The 17184-nt window shown below is 48.3% G+C and overlaps 1 protein-coding gene and 1 pseudogene across 1 annotated transcript; one reads left to right on the top strand and one right to left on the bottom strand.

The window, feature by feature from the left end:
- LOC136524597 (protein Rf1, mitochondrial-like) overlaps nt 1-17184 on the bottom strand; it is a 40373-nt pseudogene that overhangs the window by 3263 nt on the left and 19926 nt on the right.
- On the top strand, nt 6697-8626 carry LOC136521149 (uncharacterized). The gene is made up of 2 exons (XM_066514844.1): nt 6697-7861; nt 7958-8626. The coding sequence occupies exons 1-2, from the start codon at nt 7190-7192 to the stop codon at nt 8624-8626; spliced, it is 1341 nt and encodes a 446-aa protein (XP_066370941.1). The 5' UTR covers nt 6697-7189.

Raw genomic sequence — 17184 nt, 5'->3', positions numbered from 1 at the left:
AGTGGCAAATCTGTAAATAGCTGAAAACGTATTTTAAACTTAACCGAAACAAAATACGCTTTCAAATGAAGAAAACAAAATATGAAAACAAGCTTTGGACTGCGGGTTTATTTGTCAAAAACAGAGGGACTCTTTAGCAAAAAGAACAGCGAAGGGGTAAGTTCTAATCTGGACCATTGATCTAAAAACGGACGGCTCAGGATGATTACGTATTCCTATTGTATTTCAAGGTTTATTTTTGTAAAGGAAAACGGCCACAAATACGAGTGATGTCACCATGACGTCAACAAGCTAACAAGCAAATGATTCACGGCGACGCATGCACGGCCGGCTCCCTGCTCGCCGGAGTTCATGGAATCGGGTTCCAGACCTTGGTTTTTAATGGGAAAAGAACAGAGAGGTAGAGGGAACTATGGAGTACTCACCAAGGGACTTAAGATCGGCGGTGAGATCATGGCCACAGCGTGGAGCTTGGCGAGACGGACGGCGACTTCCTGCTATATAAGTTCAGCGACGGGGTGAGCAGCCCAGAAAGCAAGGAGAAACAATACGGATCGGGGAGATCTACTACCACCAAGTGCTGCTCGGGAACTTGCTCGGATCAATGGAGAGGCTTCCGACGATGGTCACAGCTGCGGCGGCGGATGACTGGCTCCTCGGCGAAACCTGGACGGCGGCGCTAGCGACGATATGACTGGTGCTCGGCATCCAGCTGCAGGAGCGGGCGTCAGCGGCCTGCAACACAGGCCGAGCTGCACATATGGCAAGAGCTCCGGTCATCCATTGCCTGAAGGTCGCGGCAAGACGTACGTACAAACTGTAGATGTACGTAGAGAGGTGATGAGGAACAGACAACATCGATAGTGCTGTTACGAGTCACAGAAAGAAGAAAAAGGATTTAGATAGATTGACCCAGAGCTGCTGCACACATGCGGTTTTATACAGATTCATATAAAACAAAGAACCTATGCACTCTATGCAGGATTCACGTAGGAACTGATGACAAAGAATTAATATGGATCGAGTATGGAGTACAAAAGAAAGAATGCAGATTGGTTATTTTAACAGGAGGCTAAATCACGGTTGATTGTCTGCATAAGTGCATAGAGGGAGGAAGAAAGATAATTATAGAAGAACTCACCAAAGGTGCAAGTAGACGACGTGCTGCAAGGCCGAAGCACGTACGCAACATGCATCTTTTGCTGGAAGGCGCAGAGGATGGTTGCATGCGTGCGGGCATACAGCATGGCTCAAGGTGAGAATAGCCGGCACGAGCGGCTATAGACGCTGCGATCTAGGGCAGGAATAGGAGTCGATCTGTTCTGTTGCGAGAAAAAGAAACAAGAGGACGCGGCCACATTGGAGATTGGCAGGAATATGGTAGACGGCCTTACTTGTTGCCGAGAAGAGGATGGCCGAGCTGGGCAGGGCAGCGGCGGCGACGGCGAGGGAAAGAGGAGAAAAATATAATTTACTATACGAGGTATTTTTCAAACTAGGGGCTCCCCATACGGTAGTTTTAGTGTGCTTTGCCTAAGGGGTTGGTTGATATATATAGGAAGAAAAACTCCCCACATACATGTCAACTGGCGATATGGTACTAATTGACGTTGCACCATCCACCTGCACTAATAGGCCTAAATAAACATTAAAGGTTATTAGTAAATAAATGCATGGGCCTTGATGATTTATTAGGATTATTGCACATGAGCTTTGAGCATTGGGAAAAATGTGAAATTTATTATTTTCGGAATTAATTAATTTCGTGGTTAAAATAATTCTAGAAAAGTCCGAAATTGATATTTAAGCCACGAAAATTACTCCGAGACCTCTAAAAATTAGGGGAAAATTCTCAGAGATACTTTGGAACATGATGAACCCAAATAAAGTATTTGGAGCTCATAAAAATATTGTTGGGAACTTTGAACATAAAGATTAAAGTGAAGGAGGCAGGAATTAAATTCCAGAAAGAAGCTGAAAAATTCCTAAAGATAGATATTCATCTCCTAAACGTATAAAAAAACACACATTTTGCACATAGAAACACGAGGTGCGACCGGCATGAATGCAACAAACATGTTTCTACCTTATGATAAATTTTAAATTAATAAAAATTTTATTTTCCTATATTTTCATGTGCACAAAAATTCACAAATAAATCATTTTAACTCTATTTTTAAAAGTGGCAAATTTTAGGGTGTTATAATTCTACCCCCCTTAAGATGAATCTCGTCCCCGAGATTCGGAAGACGTTGACTAAGAGATAGGGATACTTCGTCTCTAGATTCTTCTTACTTCATCGTGTAGTTCCATCATCCTGATAAGGATTCCATTTTATTTTACATACCTGTTGACCTTACTCCAGGTAACTGGCCTAACTAATTCCAAGATTCTGACAGGTACTCCAAACAACCCTCAGGTATCTCCAATCACTAGGCCATACAATTCTCTTTCTTAAATATCCACATTCCAATGAAGCCTAACGATTCTCTTGGTCGTAAGGAAATTCGGCTGTCAATCTTCAAAACATTAATGATTCCGGTCAAGTTGCTCAAACTTGGAATACAATTCTTGATCCTTGGCGTCACCCGAACCTTCTTAGCACAACTCTCCATTGCTAAGGGCATCAGCCATGACTTTTGCTTCTCCAAGTGATAGCACTTTTTCAAGTCATAATCAATTTCATTCCAACAAGGATATCACAAGCTCAAGACCAACTTAGTAAAGATGTCCTGTAGATTCTTGTGACCCTCCTAAATGTCACTTTTACTTCCAAGAAGATATTACTTCCATGCTCCATAATGGATAACTCCAGATGCATGTTAGGTAGTTTAACTCACGCTTCCTTAGTCGACTTAATGAACTAGCCACTTCTTTTCTTCTTGTATAAGGACACATTCCACACCCTGACAAGGTGCATCATTGTAGATATGAAGCTCTCGTTCAAATCTGGCAAAGCTAATACATAGGTTTTACATCAACCTCTTCTTGGACTCCTTCCAACACTTAGCTGAGGTCTTTATCCAAACTAACTTGATAACTTCTCCAGTAGCTCTATCAAAATCTTGATGATCTTGGATAAACCTCTCTTAAACCTTTAATCAAACTTCATTGAAACTCTAAGTTTCTCTCACATCTTTGGGTACTACCACGCTTTCGTTGCGTAAACTAGAACGTAAGATACTTCTTCTTACAAATTCTTTCACTTGGCTAACCCCCTTAAGAAAAATAAACTAGGGGACACCAAGCACAGCTTGCATATTCTTTTAGATAAGCTAACTAGTACGAAGTCATTCTGACATCCCAATGATACTCTCGCATATGAGCAGGAACAAGAAATCTGGAATTCCTCGCGAGCAGAAAAACAGCAGTGCAGTAAAACAATTGTAACTCTCATTCTTTTACTCAAATGAAGTTGTAGCTTATACCGTTGGAAAGATTATAAAATTCTCCACAACTTCCTTATAGAACACTTTTCCAAATTCTGCAGTTAACTTGGTCAAAAACAGTGCACAACAGAAACTGTTCCAGGTTCCAAACAGCACAGACACATCGCCTTGTGATTTTCATATCTCCATAACCAAAATAGCTATTAGGGTGATTCTTACGTTCAGAGAAAGATATTGAAGTCTACTATTGTCCAGAATTTTCTCATGATTTTTGGTTCTCCAGGAATAGAGATATAAGCTGAAGAATGCCGACTGCTTCGAAAAGACAAGATAGAGAAAATAGAAGAAAACCAAAAACCGACTCTTTATTTCACTAATCCTTATGCCTTAGACCTATAAACTAAATGATTTTGTGGGGACACCCAACAAGATCATTGCAATCATTACAAAAATCCAAAACAAGCATAAGCATAATGATAGTTCAACAAGCAATAATGGTGCACAACTCAATTATTGACTCAACTTGCGATACTATCGTCCTTGTTGAATTAGGGGTAACAATCCTAAGACATATCTTCAGATTACGCAAGAAGATGATGAGAAACAGTTCTAAAAGCATATCAAATCAAGGAGTGAAGATGAGAACAAAGACTTTAAAATAAGCACCAAGGTAGAGATGAATAGCAAGGGTAGAGATATAGTAGAAAAGAAAATATCAAGGTTCATAGAGCAAGGGTTTTTGTAGCAACTTCTAAACCTTAAAACGACCAATTTCAACCTAGGCTTGCGTCCTACAGTCAGCATTGCTCTGATACCACTTGTAGCACCCGGTTTTAAGAACAAAACCAGATACACACCATATGTGAGCCCAGGAAGTCAAATCTCACATATAGCTACAAATAAGGGTAATATCAATAAACAATACTTAAATACAAAATGTATTAGTATAAAGAGTTTAATCTCAGAGTATAGACTGCAGAAAGACGACTCCGATCTTCAGATGAAGACTCTAAATCCACAGGGACAACTGACTGGTTGATCACAAGCCTAATTCCTCCAAACTCTAGCAATCTGGTACCCATCCGGGATTTTTATCTAAATAATTGAAAATAAAGCAAGCGTAAGTACATGTCGTACTCAACAAATATAACATAGGGTTCATGAGGCTCAAAAGGCTGACACTGGTTCACTACGATTAGCTTTTAATGAGTCATGATTTTAGCAATTAAGTAGCAACAAGTTTATCACAAGCCCATAAACACATGATCAGGTAAAAATGAATAATGAATAGCATAAACAGTAATCATTAGTGAGCATCTTTATCATCAGTATCATCTGTGTTCATCATCTATTCCGTAAATGTTCCAAGGCCGTTCGTGACCATGAGCACGGCTGATATACCAGTTTTACACTCTACAGAGGTTGTACACTTTTACTGTGAGTCGTGATTTACCCTTTCACCCGAGGTAGCTAATCTCTTGACCCACTTCCAAGGAAGGTCGGCAGGGTTCACTATAAAGCCTTTTAAAGGTTTGTCTAACAAGTTAGGGCCATTAGATTCACTCGGCAAACAGTTATAGGAACCCCCTATCAAATGGCACAATTCCTTCGCGGCTATACACATAAGAGTAGAGGCTGTCCTATACCCGATTCGTTAAGCCATTCTTACGCTAATAAAGATAACCACTAATAAGCTAGAAAAGGTCATCATACTGAGCTAAAGACAGAGCCATATAGCCCTCACAGCTGTACTGTAAGTCCCGGATGATCACTTACAGATAAGTTCTTAGAGAGAGGAATCTAGAGCACCATAAAAACAGCCCAATGCTCTAGCACCCTTGTTCCATATTGCTAAAAACATCTTTTAGTGTTTATTGCATATTCCATTAGTCAAGTTACAAGATCATAGTTATAGTTGAGCACTAGCATCATACTACCCAATGCAATACCCCATAGGTATCAAGGTACAAGGTACAAAGTACTAGAAATTCTATAATGGTAGTCAAGGTAGACACATGCAGTATGAATTAAATGATTAAAGATGAATAGGTAACAAGGAAGATCCCATGCTATACTTGCCTTAAACACCGATCCTTCAATAAGCTTTAATCTTCAGCGTTCTTCTTCTTGATCACCACGTATATCTCACCGACTGGACGAAATCATAAAGCACCACACAAGCATCCATACAATCATATATGAAGCAAACAATAGATCTAAATTAGAACAGTACACCAAACATAAAATCAAGATGAAAAGTTTGTAAAACGAATCTACGTCTCGCTAAGAACACACAAACGCAAAAAGCACGCTAATCGGAGCTACAGTTAAAAAGATACATCTACCGAAAGATCTACTCATAAAACTATTAGTTTCATGTGTTTTAATTATATAAAACATATATATGATATTGTATAGAGATTATAATTTAAGTCAAATTTAGATTTGATTTATAAAACTAAAGTGAAACAAATCATATTCTATTTATAAAATCCAGTTGCATAATTATTAATCAAGATATGATTTAAACATGAAATTTCAGAAATAGTAATATGGTAACCACTGTTACTAACGCATAGATCTCGTCGATATGAATCTAACATAACTTGAATGGGTCAAAACGGATCTAAAACGCAAAAGATATGAAATAAACAAGATTTCCTTTATTAAAATAATAGATTAAATCTAACCTCGAATTTTAGAAGTTGAAAACCTACTTAACAGTAGTATGAACATGTAGATGATGAAATTACGAACCTAACACAAGTTGAACGGATCAAATCGGAGTTAAAACGGAGAAGTTATGGCTAAATCAAAATCAGTGGCAAATCTGTAAATAGCTGAAAACGTATTTTAAACTTAACCGAAACAAAATACGCTTTCAAATGAAGAAAACAAAATCTGAAAACAAGTTTTGGACTGCGGGTTTATTTGTCAAAAACAGAGGGACTCTTTAGCAAAAAGAACAGCGAAGGGGTAAGTTCTAATCTGGACCATTGATCTAAAAACGGACGGCTCAGGATGATTACGTATTCCTATTGTATTTCAAGGTTTATTTTTGTAAAGGAAAACGGCCACAAATACGAGTGATGTCACCATGACGTCAACAAGCTAACAAGCAAATGATTCACGGCGACGCATGCACGGCCGGCTCCCTGCTCGCCGGAGTTCATGGAATCAGGTTCCAGACCTTGGTTTTTAATGGGAAAAGAACAGAGAGGTAGAGGGAACTATGGAGTACTTGATGGATAAGTCTCTGTGCTGCTTTGTGGGGCTGTTGGCTATACTGCTGCCATAAGGAGGGGACTGCTGTTGCTACCAAGTGCCAAGGACAGCACAGCACCCTTGACTAGTATCTTAGCATCTAGGACTAGCATCTAGGACAGCATCTTAGAGGACAGCATATTAGCATCTTAGACTAGCATCTTAGACTAGCATCTTGGCATATGCTTGGCTGCCTAGCAGTTATAAATATGTAACCCCAACCCCTCAGGTTGGTATGGCATTTGTGTGAGCTTGTGTGAGAAATAGACAAGAAAATTGCCCCAACTCCTAGTGCCATCCTCTCTCGATGAGAGTAAGAATTCTCCTACTACCAAGAGTGAGAATTCAGCGACTAACAAGTGGTATCAGAGCCGTATTATCCTGTAGCCTGAGCATCTCTTGCTCATCTTCTCTCCCAGCCCCACAACAGCCCCAGCTGTTGGCAGCAGCAGCTCCTCCGGCCGCTCCTGTTCACTCCTCTCCCAGCTCGTCTGAAGCAGCCCTCTCCCCACGCAGCAGCCCCCCGGTAGCGCGTCATGTCCGCAGGGCAGTCTCAGCGCTCGGTCGCCTCGAGCACGCGGCGTCGGCAGGAGGTCGAACTTGCCGCGGCAGAGACCGCTGCGGCGGCGGCAAGGGCATCGAGGCTAGCAGCGGCGGAGCTGGCAGCAGCCAGAGTGGAGGCGGAAGCAGCGGCGGCAGTGAATGCAGCGCGTGCGGCGGCGACGGAGGTCGAGGCTCTGCGCGGCAGCATCGGCAGCTCCATTTCCGCTGACGACACCGCTGACGCGGACCTCGAGCTGCTAGAGAGGGAGGCAGCGCGAGCGCGGGTGGCGCAGTGGACAGCCGCGCACGTCTACGAGCGTGGCGGCAGCCCAGATAGGCGCGGACGCGCTGGCGGCGCTCCTGGAGGAGGCGCGCACGGCGGTGGCGCTCCTGGGGCAGCCGCGCACGCCCACGAGCGCGGCGGCAGCCCAGACAGGCGCGGACGCGCCGGTGGCGCTCCTGGAGGAGGCGCGCATGGCGGCGGCGCTCCTGGAGGAGGCGCGCACGGCAACGGTGGCGGACGGGTCGATGGAGAGCGTGGCCTTCACAGGCAGCGTGGCTCTCTCTCCCCGGATCGGTACCGACGGGTCGATGGAGAGCGCGGCCTTCACAGGCAGCGTGGCTCTCTCTCCCCGGATCGGTACCGTGGTTACCACGGGCTCCAGGTTGTTGTCAGGGATGTCGGTCCCGGCGGTGGGTGGCCTACCCTCACCAAGACCAACTACGTCGAGTGGGCTGCGGTGATGAGGGTAAAGCTCCAGGTGCGGCACATGTGGGAGGCAGTCCGGTACGGCGACGTCGACTACGACCTAGATCGATGGGCGCTGGATGCTCTCATCGCTGTAGTCCCGCCCGAGATGCAGTTCTCGCTTACCAGCAAGCGGACTGCCAAGGAGGCTTGGGACGCCATCGCTGCGGCATGCATCGGCAGCGACCGCGCCCGCAAGTCCACACTGCAGGCACTTCGCAAGGAGTGGGAGAACCTGGCTTTCAAGCCAGGTGAGGACGTTGATGACTTTGCTCTCCGTCTCAACACTCTGTTGCAGAAGATGGTGCAGTTCGGCGACGACACCTACGGCGAGGAGAGAGCTGTCAAAAAGCTCTTCCGCTGCGTCCCCGAGAAGTACAAGCAGATGGCTCGCTCGATCGAGTCGCTGCTGGATCTCTCCACGATGTCGATCGAGGAGGCGATAGGTCGCCTCAAGGTCGTCGATAGTGATGAGCCACAGTCCCTCTCAGGGCCCATCACCACTGGCGGGAAGCTCCTTCTCACTCGGGAGCAGTGGCTTGCCAGCCAGGGTGACCGGAGGAAGGGGGAGCCTTCTTCCGCGATAGGCGGCCGCAAGCGTGGCAAGCCACGCAAGGCGCGCAGAGACGCCCAGGTCGGGGCGCGAGGACGTGCCGAGGGTGATGCCCGCAGAGGCGCCTAGGGCAGCGCCGCCGGCAGGCACAAGCCGGCACGAGACGACGCCTGCCGCAACTGCGGCCAGCTTGGCCATTGGGCCAAGGACTGTCGACAGCCACGACGCGGCCAGGCCCACGTCGCACAGGCAGAGGAGGAGGAGCCGGCTCTGTTCATGGCACATGCCAGCATCGAGCTACCTCCAGCGGCACCGGCCGCAGCGGCTCTCCTCCACCGTGACGAGCCAAAAGCACACGCCCTCCTCGGCGACAGCTCTGGCAACGACAAGACTGACGGGTGGTGCCTCGACACCGGCGCCACCCATCACATGACCGGTCGACGGGAGTTCTTCACCGAGCTTGACTCTAGCGTCCGAGGCTCCATCAAGTTTGGGGATGCCTCCGGCGTGGAGATCAAGGGCGTCGGCTCCATCATCTTCACCGCCGTGTCTGGTGAGCACAGGCTGCTCACTGGAGTCTACTACATCCCCGCGTTGAGGAACTCTATCATCAGCTTGGGACAGCTGGATGAGAACGGTTCGCGCGTGGTGGTTGAGGACGGAGTCATGAGGATTTGAGATCGTCGTCGTCGCCTTCTTGCCAAGGTATCCAGAAGCGCAAATCGACTTTACGTCCTTAACGTGCAGGTGGCACAACCCCTCTATCTCGCTGCTCGTCGGGACGACGAGGCGTGGCAGTGGCACGAGCGTTTCGGGCACCTTCACTTTGAGGCCCTGAAGCGGCTCAGTGCCACGGAGATGGTGCGAGGCCTGCCGTGCCTCGACCATGTGGAGCAGCTCTGCGACGTCTGCGTGTTGACGAAGCAGAGGCGACTCCCCTTTCCCTAGCAGGTGAGCTTCCAAGCCAAGGAGAGGCTCGAGCTCGTGCATGGGGACTTGTGTGGCCCGGTGACACCGGCCACACCGAGAGGACGACGCTACTTCCTGCTGCTCGTCGACGACCTCTCCCGCTACATGTGGGTGATGGTCCTCGGCAGCAAGGGAGAGGCTGCGGACGCCATCAGACGCGCGCAGGCTTCTGCGGAGGCGGAGTGCGGCCGCAAGCTGCGCGTGCTGCGCACCGACAATGGCGGCGAATTCACGGTGGCTGAATTCACGTCGTACTGTGCTGATGAGGGCATTCAGCGCCACTACTCCGCGCCGTACAGCCCGCAGCAGAACGGCGTCGTCGAGCGGCGCAACCAGACGGTTGTGGGGATGGCTCGGGCCCTCCTCAAGCAGAGGGGGATGCTGGCTGTCTTCTGGGGAGAGGCGGTGGTGACGGCCGTCTACATCCTCAACCGCTCGCCTACCAAGGCGCTCGACGGCAGGACGCCGTACGAGGCTTGGCATGGGCGCAAGCCGGCGGTCTCCCACTTGCGGGTCTTCGGCTGCCTCGCGTTCGCCAAGGAGCTTGGCCACATCAGCAAGCTCGACGACAGGAGCACTCCGGGAGTGTTCATCGGCTACGCGGAGGGCTCGAAGGCCTACCGTATCCTCGACCCGAAGACACAGCGTGTGCGCACGGCGCGCGACGTTGTGTTCGACGAAGGGCGAGGATGGGCGTGGGACAAGGCGGTGGACGATGGCTCGGCTCCGACTTACGACGACTTCACTGTCGAGTACGTCCACTTCGAGGGAGCTGGGGGAGTAGGCAGCTCTTCTTCGGCGAGCGCATCTACCCCAGTCCCCGAGCCTCCACCGACCCCGGCGCCTGCTACTCCGACAGCTCCACGCTCTCCAGCCAGGACCTCGGCTGCGATGAGTTCTTCGCCGGCTTCACCATAGCCGGCAACGCCACGCACTCCAGCACCGACAGGCACCTCTCCAGGCACGTCTACTCCAACACCAGCTCGTGTCGAGCATAGCCCGGTTGAGCTCGCTACTCCGCTCTCTCACGACGAGGAGCGCATCGACGCGTACCACGACGGCGAGCCGTTGCGGTACCGTACGATGGAGAACCTTCTCAGTGACCAGTTGGTGCCGGGACTGGTGCCTCATGACCTGGAGGACCTGGAGGCGCAGTTGCACCTTGCGTGTGACGACGGCGAGCCTCGGTCGTTCGCAGAGGCCGAGAGACACGCGGCATGGCGCGCCGCGATGCAGTTGGAGATGGATGTGGTTGAGAAGAACCGCACCTGGGAGCTTGCTGACCTTCCTCGTGGTCATCGCGCGATCACCCTTAAGTGGGTGTACAAGCTGAAGAGGGATGAAGCCGGTGCCATCGTCAAGCACAAGGCTCGCTTGGTGGCACAAGGTTTCGTGCAGCAGGAGGGGGTCGACTTCGACGACGCCTTTGCTCCCGTGGCACGGATGGAGTCCGTGCGACTCCTCCTTGCGCTAGCTGCCCAGGAGGGCTGGCGTGTTCATCACATGGACGTCAAGTCGGTGTTCCTTAACGGCGACTTGAAGGAGGAGGTCTACGTGCACCAGCCGCCGGGATTTGCGATCCCCGGCAAGGAGGGCAAGGTGCTCCGCCTGCGCAAGGCCCTCTATGGCTTGCGACAGGCACCGAGGGCGTGGAATGCCAAGCTGGATTCCACGCTAAAGGGGATGGGCTTCGAGCAAAGCCCGCACGAGGCGGCCATCTACCGACGGGGCAATCGAGGTAATGCCCTGTTGGTGGGTGTCTACGTCGATGACTTGGTGATCACCGGCACCAAGGATGCGGAGGTGGCGGCATTCAAGGAAGAGATGAAGGCCACCTTCCGGATGAGTGACCTGGGGCCTCTCTCCTTCTACCTGGGAATCGAGGTACACTAGGATGACTCTGGGATCACGCTTCGACAGACCGCCTACGCCAAGCGCGTCGTTGAGCTAGCTGGGCTCACCGACTACAACCCAGCTCTCACTCCGATGGAGGAGAGGCTGAAGCTGAGCCGCGACAGCACGACGGAGGAGGTGGACGCTACGCAGTACCGGCGTCTTGTGGGGAGCCTTCGCCACCTCGCCCACACACGGCCGGACTTGGCATTCTCCATCGGCTACGTTAGTCGGTTCATGCAGCGACCGACGACGGAGCACCAGCAGGCTGTGAAGAGGATCATCCACTACGTTGCGGGGACTCTCGACCACGGCCTCTACTACCCGAGGTGCCCTGGGGCGGCACACTTCGTCGGGTACAGTGACAGCGACCACGCCGGCGACATCGACACCAGCAAGAGCACGAGCGGGATCCTCTTCTTCCTCGGCAAGTGCCTCGTTAGCTGGCAGTCGGTCAAGCAACAGGTGGTCGCCCTGTCCAGCTGCGAGGCCGAGTACATAGCGGCCTCCACCGCTTCGACTCAGGCGCTCTGGCTCGCTCGACTGCTTGGTGATCTCCTCAGCAGAGACACTAGAGCGGTGGAGCTCAGGGTGGACAGCAAGTCCGCTCTAGCCCTGGCGAAGAACCCCGTGTTCCACGAACGCAGCAAGCACATCCGGGTGAGGTACCACTTCATCCGAGGCTGTTTGGAGGAAGGGAGCATCAAGGCGAGCTACATCAACACCAAGGATCAGCTTGCGGACCTGCTCACCAAGCCCCTTGGGAGGATCAAGTTCCTTGAGCTCTGCTCCAGGACCGGGATGGTTCAACTCCCCCACAAGACGACGCACAAGACTTAGGGGGAGAATGATGGATAAGTCTCTGTGCTGCTTTGTGGGGTTGTTGGCTGTACTGCTGCCACAAGGAGGGGACTGCTGTTGCTGCCAAGTGCCAAGGACAGCACAGCACCCTTGACTAGTATCTTAGCATCTAGGACTAGCATCTAGGACAGCATCTTAGAGGACAGCATATTAGCATCTTAGACTAGCATCTTAGACTAACATCTTGGCATATGCTTGGTTGCCTAGCAGCTATAAATATGTAACCCCAACCCCTCAGGTTGGTATGGCATTTGTGTGAGCTTGTGTGAGAAATAGACAAGAAAATTGCCCCAACTCCTAGTGTCATCCTCTCTCGATGAGAGTAAGAATTCTCCTACTACCAAGAGTGAGAATTCAGCGACTAACAGTACTCACCAAGGGACTTAAGATCGGCGGTGAGATCATGGCCACAGCGTGGAGCTTGGCGAGACGGACGGCGACTTCCTGCTATATAAGTTCAGCGACGGGGTGAGCAGCCCAGAAAGCAAGGAGAAACAATACGGATCGGGGAGATCTACTACCACGCGGATGACTGGCTCCTCGGCGAAACCTGGACGGCGGCGCTAGCGACGATATGACTGGTGCTCGGCATCCAGCTGCAGGAGCGGGCGTCAGCGGCCTGCTACACAGGCCGAGCTGCACATATGGCAAGAGCTCCGGTCATCCATTGCCTGAAGGTCGCGGCAAGACGTACGTACAAACTGTAGATGTACGTAGAGAGGTGATGAGGAACAGGCAACATCGATAGTGCTGTTACGAGTCACAGAAAGAAGAAAAAGGATTTAGATAGATTGACCCAGAGCTGCTGCACACATGCGGTTTTATACAGATTCATATAAAACAAAGAACCTATGCGCACTCTATGCAGGATTCACGTAGGAACTGATGACAAAGAATTAATATGGATCGAGTATGGAGTACAAAAGAAAGAATGCAGATTGGTTATTTTAACAGGAGGCTAAATCACGGTTGATTGTCTGCATAAGTGCATAGAGGGAGGAAGAAAGATAATTATAGAAGAACTCACCAAAGGTGCAAGTAGACGACGTGCTGCTCAAGGCCGAAGCACGTACGCAACATGCATCTTTTGCTGGAAGGCGCAGAGGATGGTTGCATGCGTGCGGGCATACAGCATGGCTCAAGGTGAGAATAGCCGGCACGAGCGGCGATAGACGCTGCGATCTAGGGCAGGAATAGGAGTCGATCTGTTCTGTTGCGAGAAAAAGAAACAAGAGGACGCGGCCACATTGGAGATCGGCAGGAATATGGTAGACGGCCTTACTTGTTGCCGAGAAGAGGATGGCCGAGCTGGGCAGGGCAGCGGCGGCGACTGCGACGGCGACGGCGAGGGAAAGAGGAGAAAAATATAATTTACTATACGAGGTATTTTTCAAACTAGGGGCTCCCCATACGGTAGTTTTAGTGTGCTTTGCCTAAGGGGTTGGTTGATATATATAGGAAGAAAAACTCCCCACATACACGTCAACTGGCGATATGGTACTAATTGACGTTGCACCATCCACCTGCACTAATAGGCCTAAATAAACATTAAAGCTCATTAGTAAATAAATGCATGGGCCTTGATGATTTATTAGGATTATTGCACATGAGCTTTGAGCATTGGGAAAAATGTGAAATTTATTATTTTCGGAATTAATTAATTTCGTGGTTAAAATAATTCTAGAAAAGTCCGAAATTGATATTTAAGTCACGAAAATTACTCCGAGACCTCTAAAAATTAGGGGAAAATTCTCAGAGATACTTTGGAACATGATGAACCCAAATAAAGTATTTGGAGCTCATAAAAATATTGTTGGGAACTTTGAACATAAAGATTAAAGTGAAGGAGGCAGGAATTAAATTCCAGAAAGAAGCTGAAAAATTCCAAAAGATAGATATTCATCTCCTAAACGTATAAAAAAACACACATTTCGCACATAGAAACACGAGGTGCGACCGGCATGAATGCAACAAACACGTTTCTACCTTATGATAAATTTTAAATTAATAAAAATTTTATTTTCCTATATTTTCATGTGCACAAAAATTCACAAATAAATCATTTTAACTCTATTTTTAAAAGTGGCAAATTTTAGGGTGTTACACTATACTCCCAAACAGTAGGATGCAGACCAATATTTACAGTTAAGTCAAATATATTTTGTGCATCCATTACTCTTCCTTGTTTGCAAAGGTTGTTTATTATTGAACTGAAGAAAACAGTGTTAGGACGCATACCTTTCTTCATCGTTTCCAAAACCAATTACTTGGCTTTCAGCAAACCACCATGAATACAAAAACCTTGAATCAGGCAACAGTAAGTACACATATCGGGTGCTAGTCCTTGATCAATCATCTGATGAAATTTTTCCACAGCATCATCCATCTTACCAATTCTGCAAAGCGCAGCAATCACTGTTGAATAGGTTACCACATCACGGTTTCACTCCTTGCTCGCTCATTTCATTGAAGATAACCGTATTCCTATCTAGCATTCCAAAGTTAGCATATGCCTTGATTAGCACATTGAAAATATGGATGTCAGGTGCCATAGTGTCTCCTAGCATCAAATTGAAGAGACCTGTCATATCAACTAGGCATCCTTTAGTAGTGTACCCGTTGAGCATAATTAGGTAGGAGACAATATCAGGTTTTAGGCCCTTCATTGCCATTGAGTCAAACACATCTCTAGCATCCTTGATTTTTCCATACTTGCAGAGGGAAGCCATTAACATGCTCGAAGTAACAACATTTGGTAAGATGCCCTGACTTGTCATCTCTTTAAATACCCTCACTGCCTCCCTCCACTGGCCCATAGAGGAATATCCATAGATCAAGTTATTATACATCCTGCGATCTGGCTGAACATCTTTATCAACCATTTGTTGAAGGACGGCCTCTGCCCTGTCCACTGCTCTTGCCTTACACAGTGCATGAGCAGTGGAGTTATATGTCAATAGATTAGGTGAAATGCCCCGCTGCATCATTTCATTGAATAGATCACATGCTTTATCAACATTGCCCTCCTTAAAGAAGCCATCGATGACCGTATTATATGCAACCACGGTGGGCGAGCAGACAGATATCCTTTCAGCCATCATCCGTAGTGTAACACCCCTGGTGTTAATCTTGCCTAATTGCACTTGCATTTCATGATCATGAGCATCATTCATCCATTCATGAGCATATATCACTTGAAACATGTGAAACATGATTATGAAACAAAAGTATCATTTCAATTGTTTTTCATCGTTTCAGTACCTTTAGTGCTTGATTTTTGTATGACCAATGTGTGGTATGGCTGAATATATTATTAAACATCTTAGCTATGCTTAGAAAGTCATTAGGAACAATGTTCATGTTGATCATTTTGTCTAATTAAGTTTCCAAGTCATGGGTTGACTTGTTTTGACCCTAGGATTCTCTGGTTTGACTGTTCTAAAAGTACCACTTAGAATGTTTGCATGTCTGAGCAACCTAAAACAAAGTTGTAGCAAATTATATAAGGAACAAAAGTTATTTTGTGACCAAGTCATGAAAATGTGCACAACATGCTCTAAATGGTCCCACAAGTCAGAAATTTGGTTGGGTTCAACACTTAGAAATTTCTAAGTATAAACTCCATTTTTCAGTTTCTTGAACACGACTTTGGCATGATTTTACTCTATGTCCTTTGCGAATTAGACATTGATCTCTAAATGAGTTTTGTAGCTGGCATGTAGGTGTACAACTTTTGTTTTGAATTCTTTCGCTAACGATCAACGGATTAGGAGATAGAGCACCATCATTTGGCGCTGTCAGTCGGTTCCTTGTTCTCTGAATCGAGCTACAGTGTTCCGGCTTCAGACAGTTCATGGCCGACCGAGGTCAGATGGTGGCCGCCGCATGTCCGCCACGCGCTCGGCTCACCCTGACCACGCAGCGCGCTGGCTGGCTTGAAGAGGAGCGCGCCCTGCTACCCTCCGCACGCGCTCTGCCCTCATTCACCCCTCCGTGCCTTCCCCATTCACAGCCGTAGCGCACGCCGACGCCATCAGCTCCGCCGAGCTCGCTCGAGCTCGCCGCGGCGCCACAGCCACTACCATCCAACCCGTAGCTCCGCCATCGCCTCACTGACCTCATCAGCGCCCTCATGGAGCCAGCCAAGCCGTAGGTGAGCGGCATTGTCGAACCATGCACCACCGTGGCATGGCCGCCATGGTCGCCGCCGGTGATCTCACGTGGTCCCGCCTGACCGCTTCACCGTAGCCGCTAGCCGTAGCATAAGAAGGTCCGCCTTGTTTACCAAGAGCTTACGCGCGCCTTGTATGGCCACCAACTATCGGGGTTCGCCGAAGCACCACCGTGCGCCATGGCTGTCGCAGAACCGACCAATTTATAAGAATACAAGTATAATGGCAATCCGTAAGCGGTCGCACTGTCATACTTGAACCCATATAAACCTGGTAGTCCGTCGAGTACCACGACGGGTCTCGATAAACGATTTACAACAACCAAGATCGTACAGGATTCAACATACATGTCACATATTACATAAAGTTCACAGATACTTTTCATCATCAGAGTACGAATAAAAGTTATTACAAACCGAGTTTGATAAATAAAGCGGAAGCAAATAAGTTCGAAGATAAAGTTTCCAACATAGTTTGATACAGTGCCAAGCCAGATCACGGTCCACAAAAGCAAGGATAGGAATTAATAAAGAAGCCTGCCCAAGGCTTACTCCTCATCCACAGCGAGATAGAAGCAACTCTTGCAATACCCGTGATACACAGTGCCATCTACAACAATGGGAAAATAAACCCTGAGTACGAGAAGGTACTCAGCTAGACTTACCCGTCATGAACCAGAAATAAAATGACTCCAAGGATTATGCAAGGCTGTATAAGTGGACGTAACTTGCTAACATTTTGCGTAAAAGCAATCGAGTCATGGTGCAGTTACAAATTCTTTACTAGGTTAAT

This window comes from Miscanthus floridulus, chromosome 18 (assembly GCF_019320115.1).
Source record: "Miscanthus floridulus cultivar M001 chromosome 18, ASM1932011v1, whole genome shotgun sequence".
In the NCBI taxonomy this organism is placed as follows: Eukaryota; Viridiplantae; Streptophyta; class Magnoliopsida; order Poales; family Poaceae; genus Miscanthus; species Miscanthus floridulus.
Note: the sequence above shows the minus strand (reverse complement) of the source record. Positions and strands in the feature narration are given on the sequence as shown.

Excerpts from the sequence above, each read along its gene's own strand:
- LOC136521149 (XM_066514844.1), top strand. The coding sequence starts at position 7,190 with ATGTCCGCAGGGCAGTCTCAGCGCTCGGTCGCCTCGAGCACGCGGCGT. Across the intron at positions 7,862-7,957 it reads GTGGTTACCACGGGCTCCAG|GTGCGGCACATGTGGGAGGC; the intron begins GTTGTTGTCAGG and ends GTAAAGCTCCAG.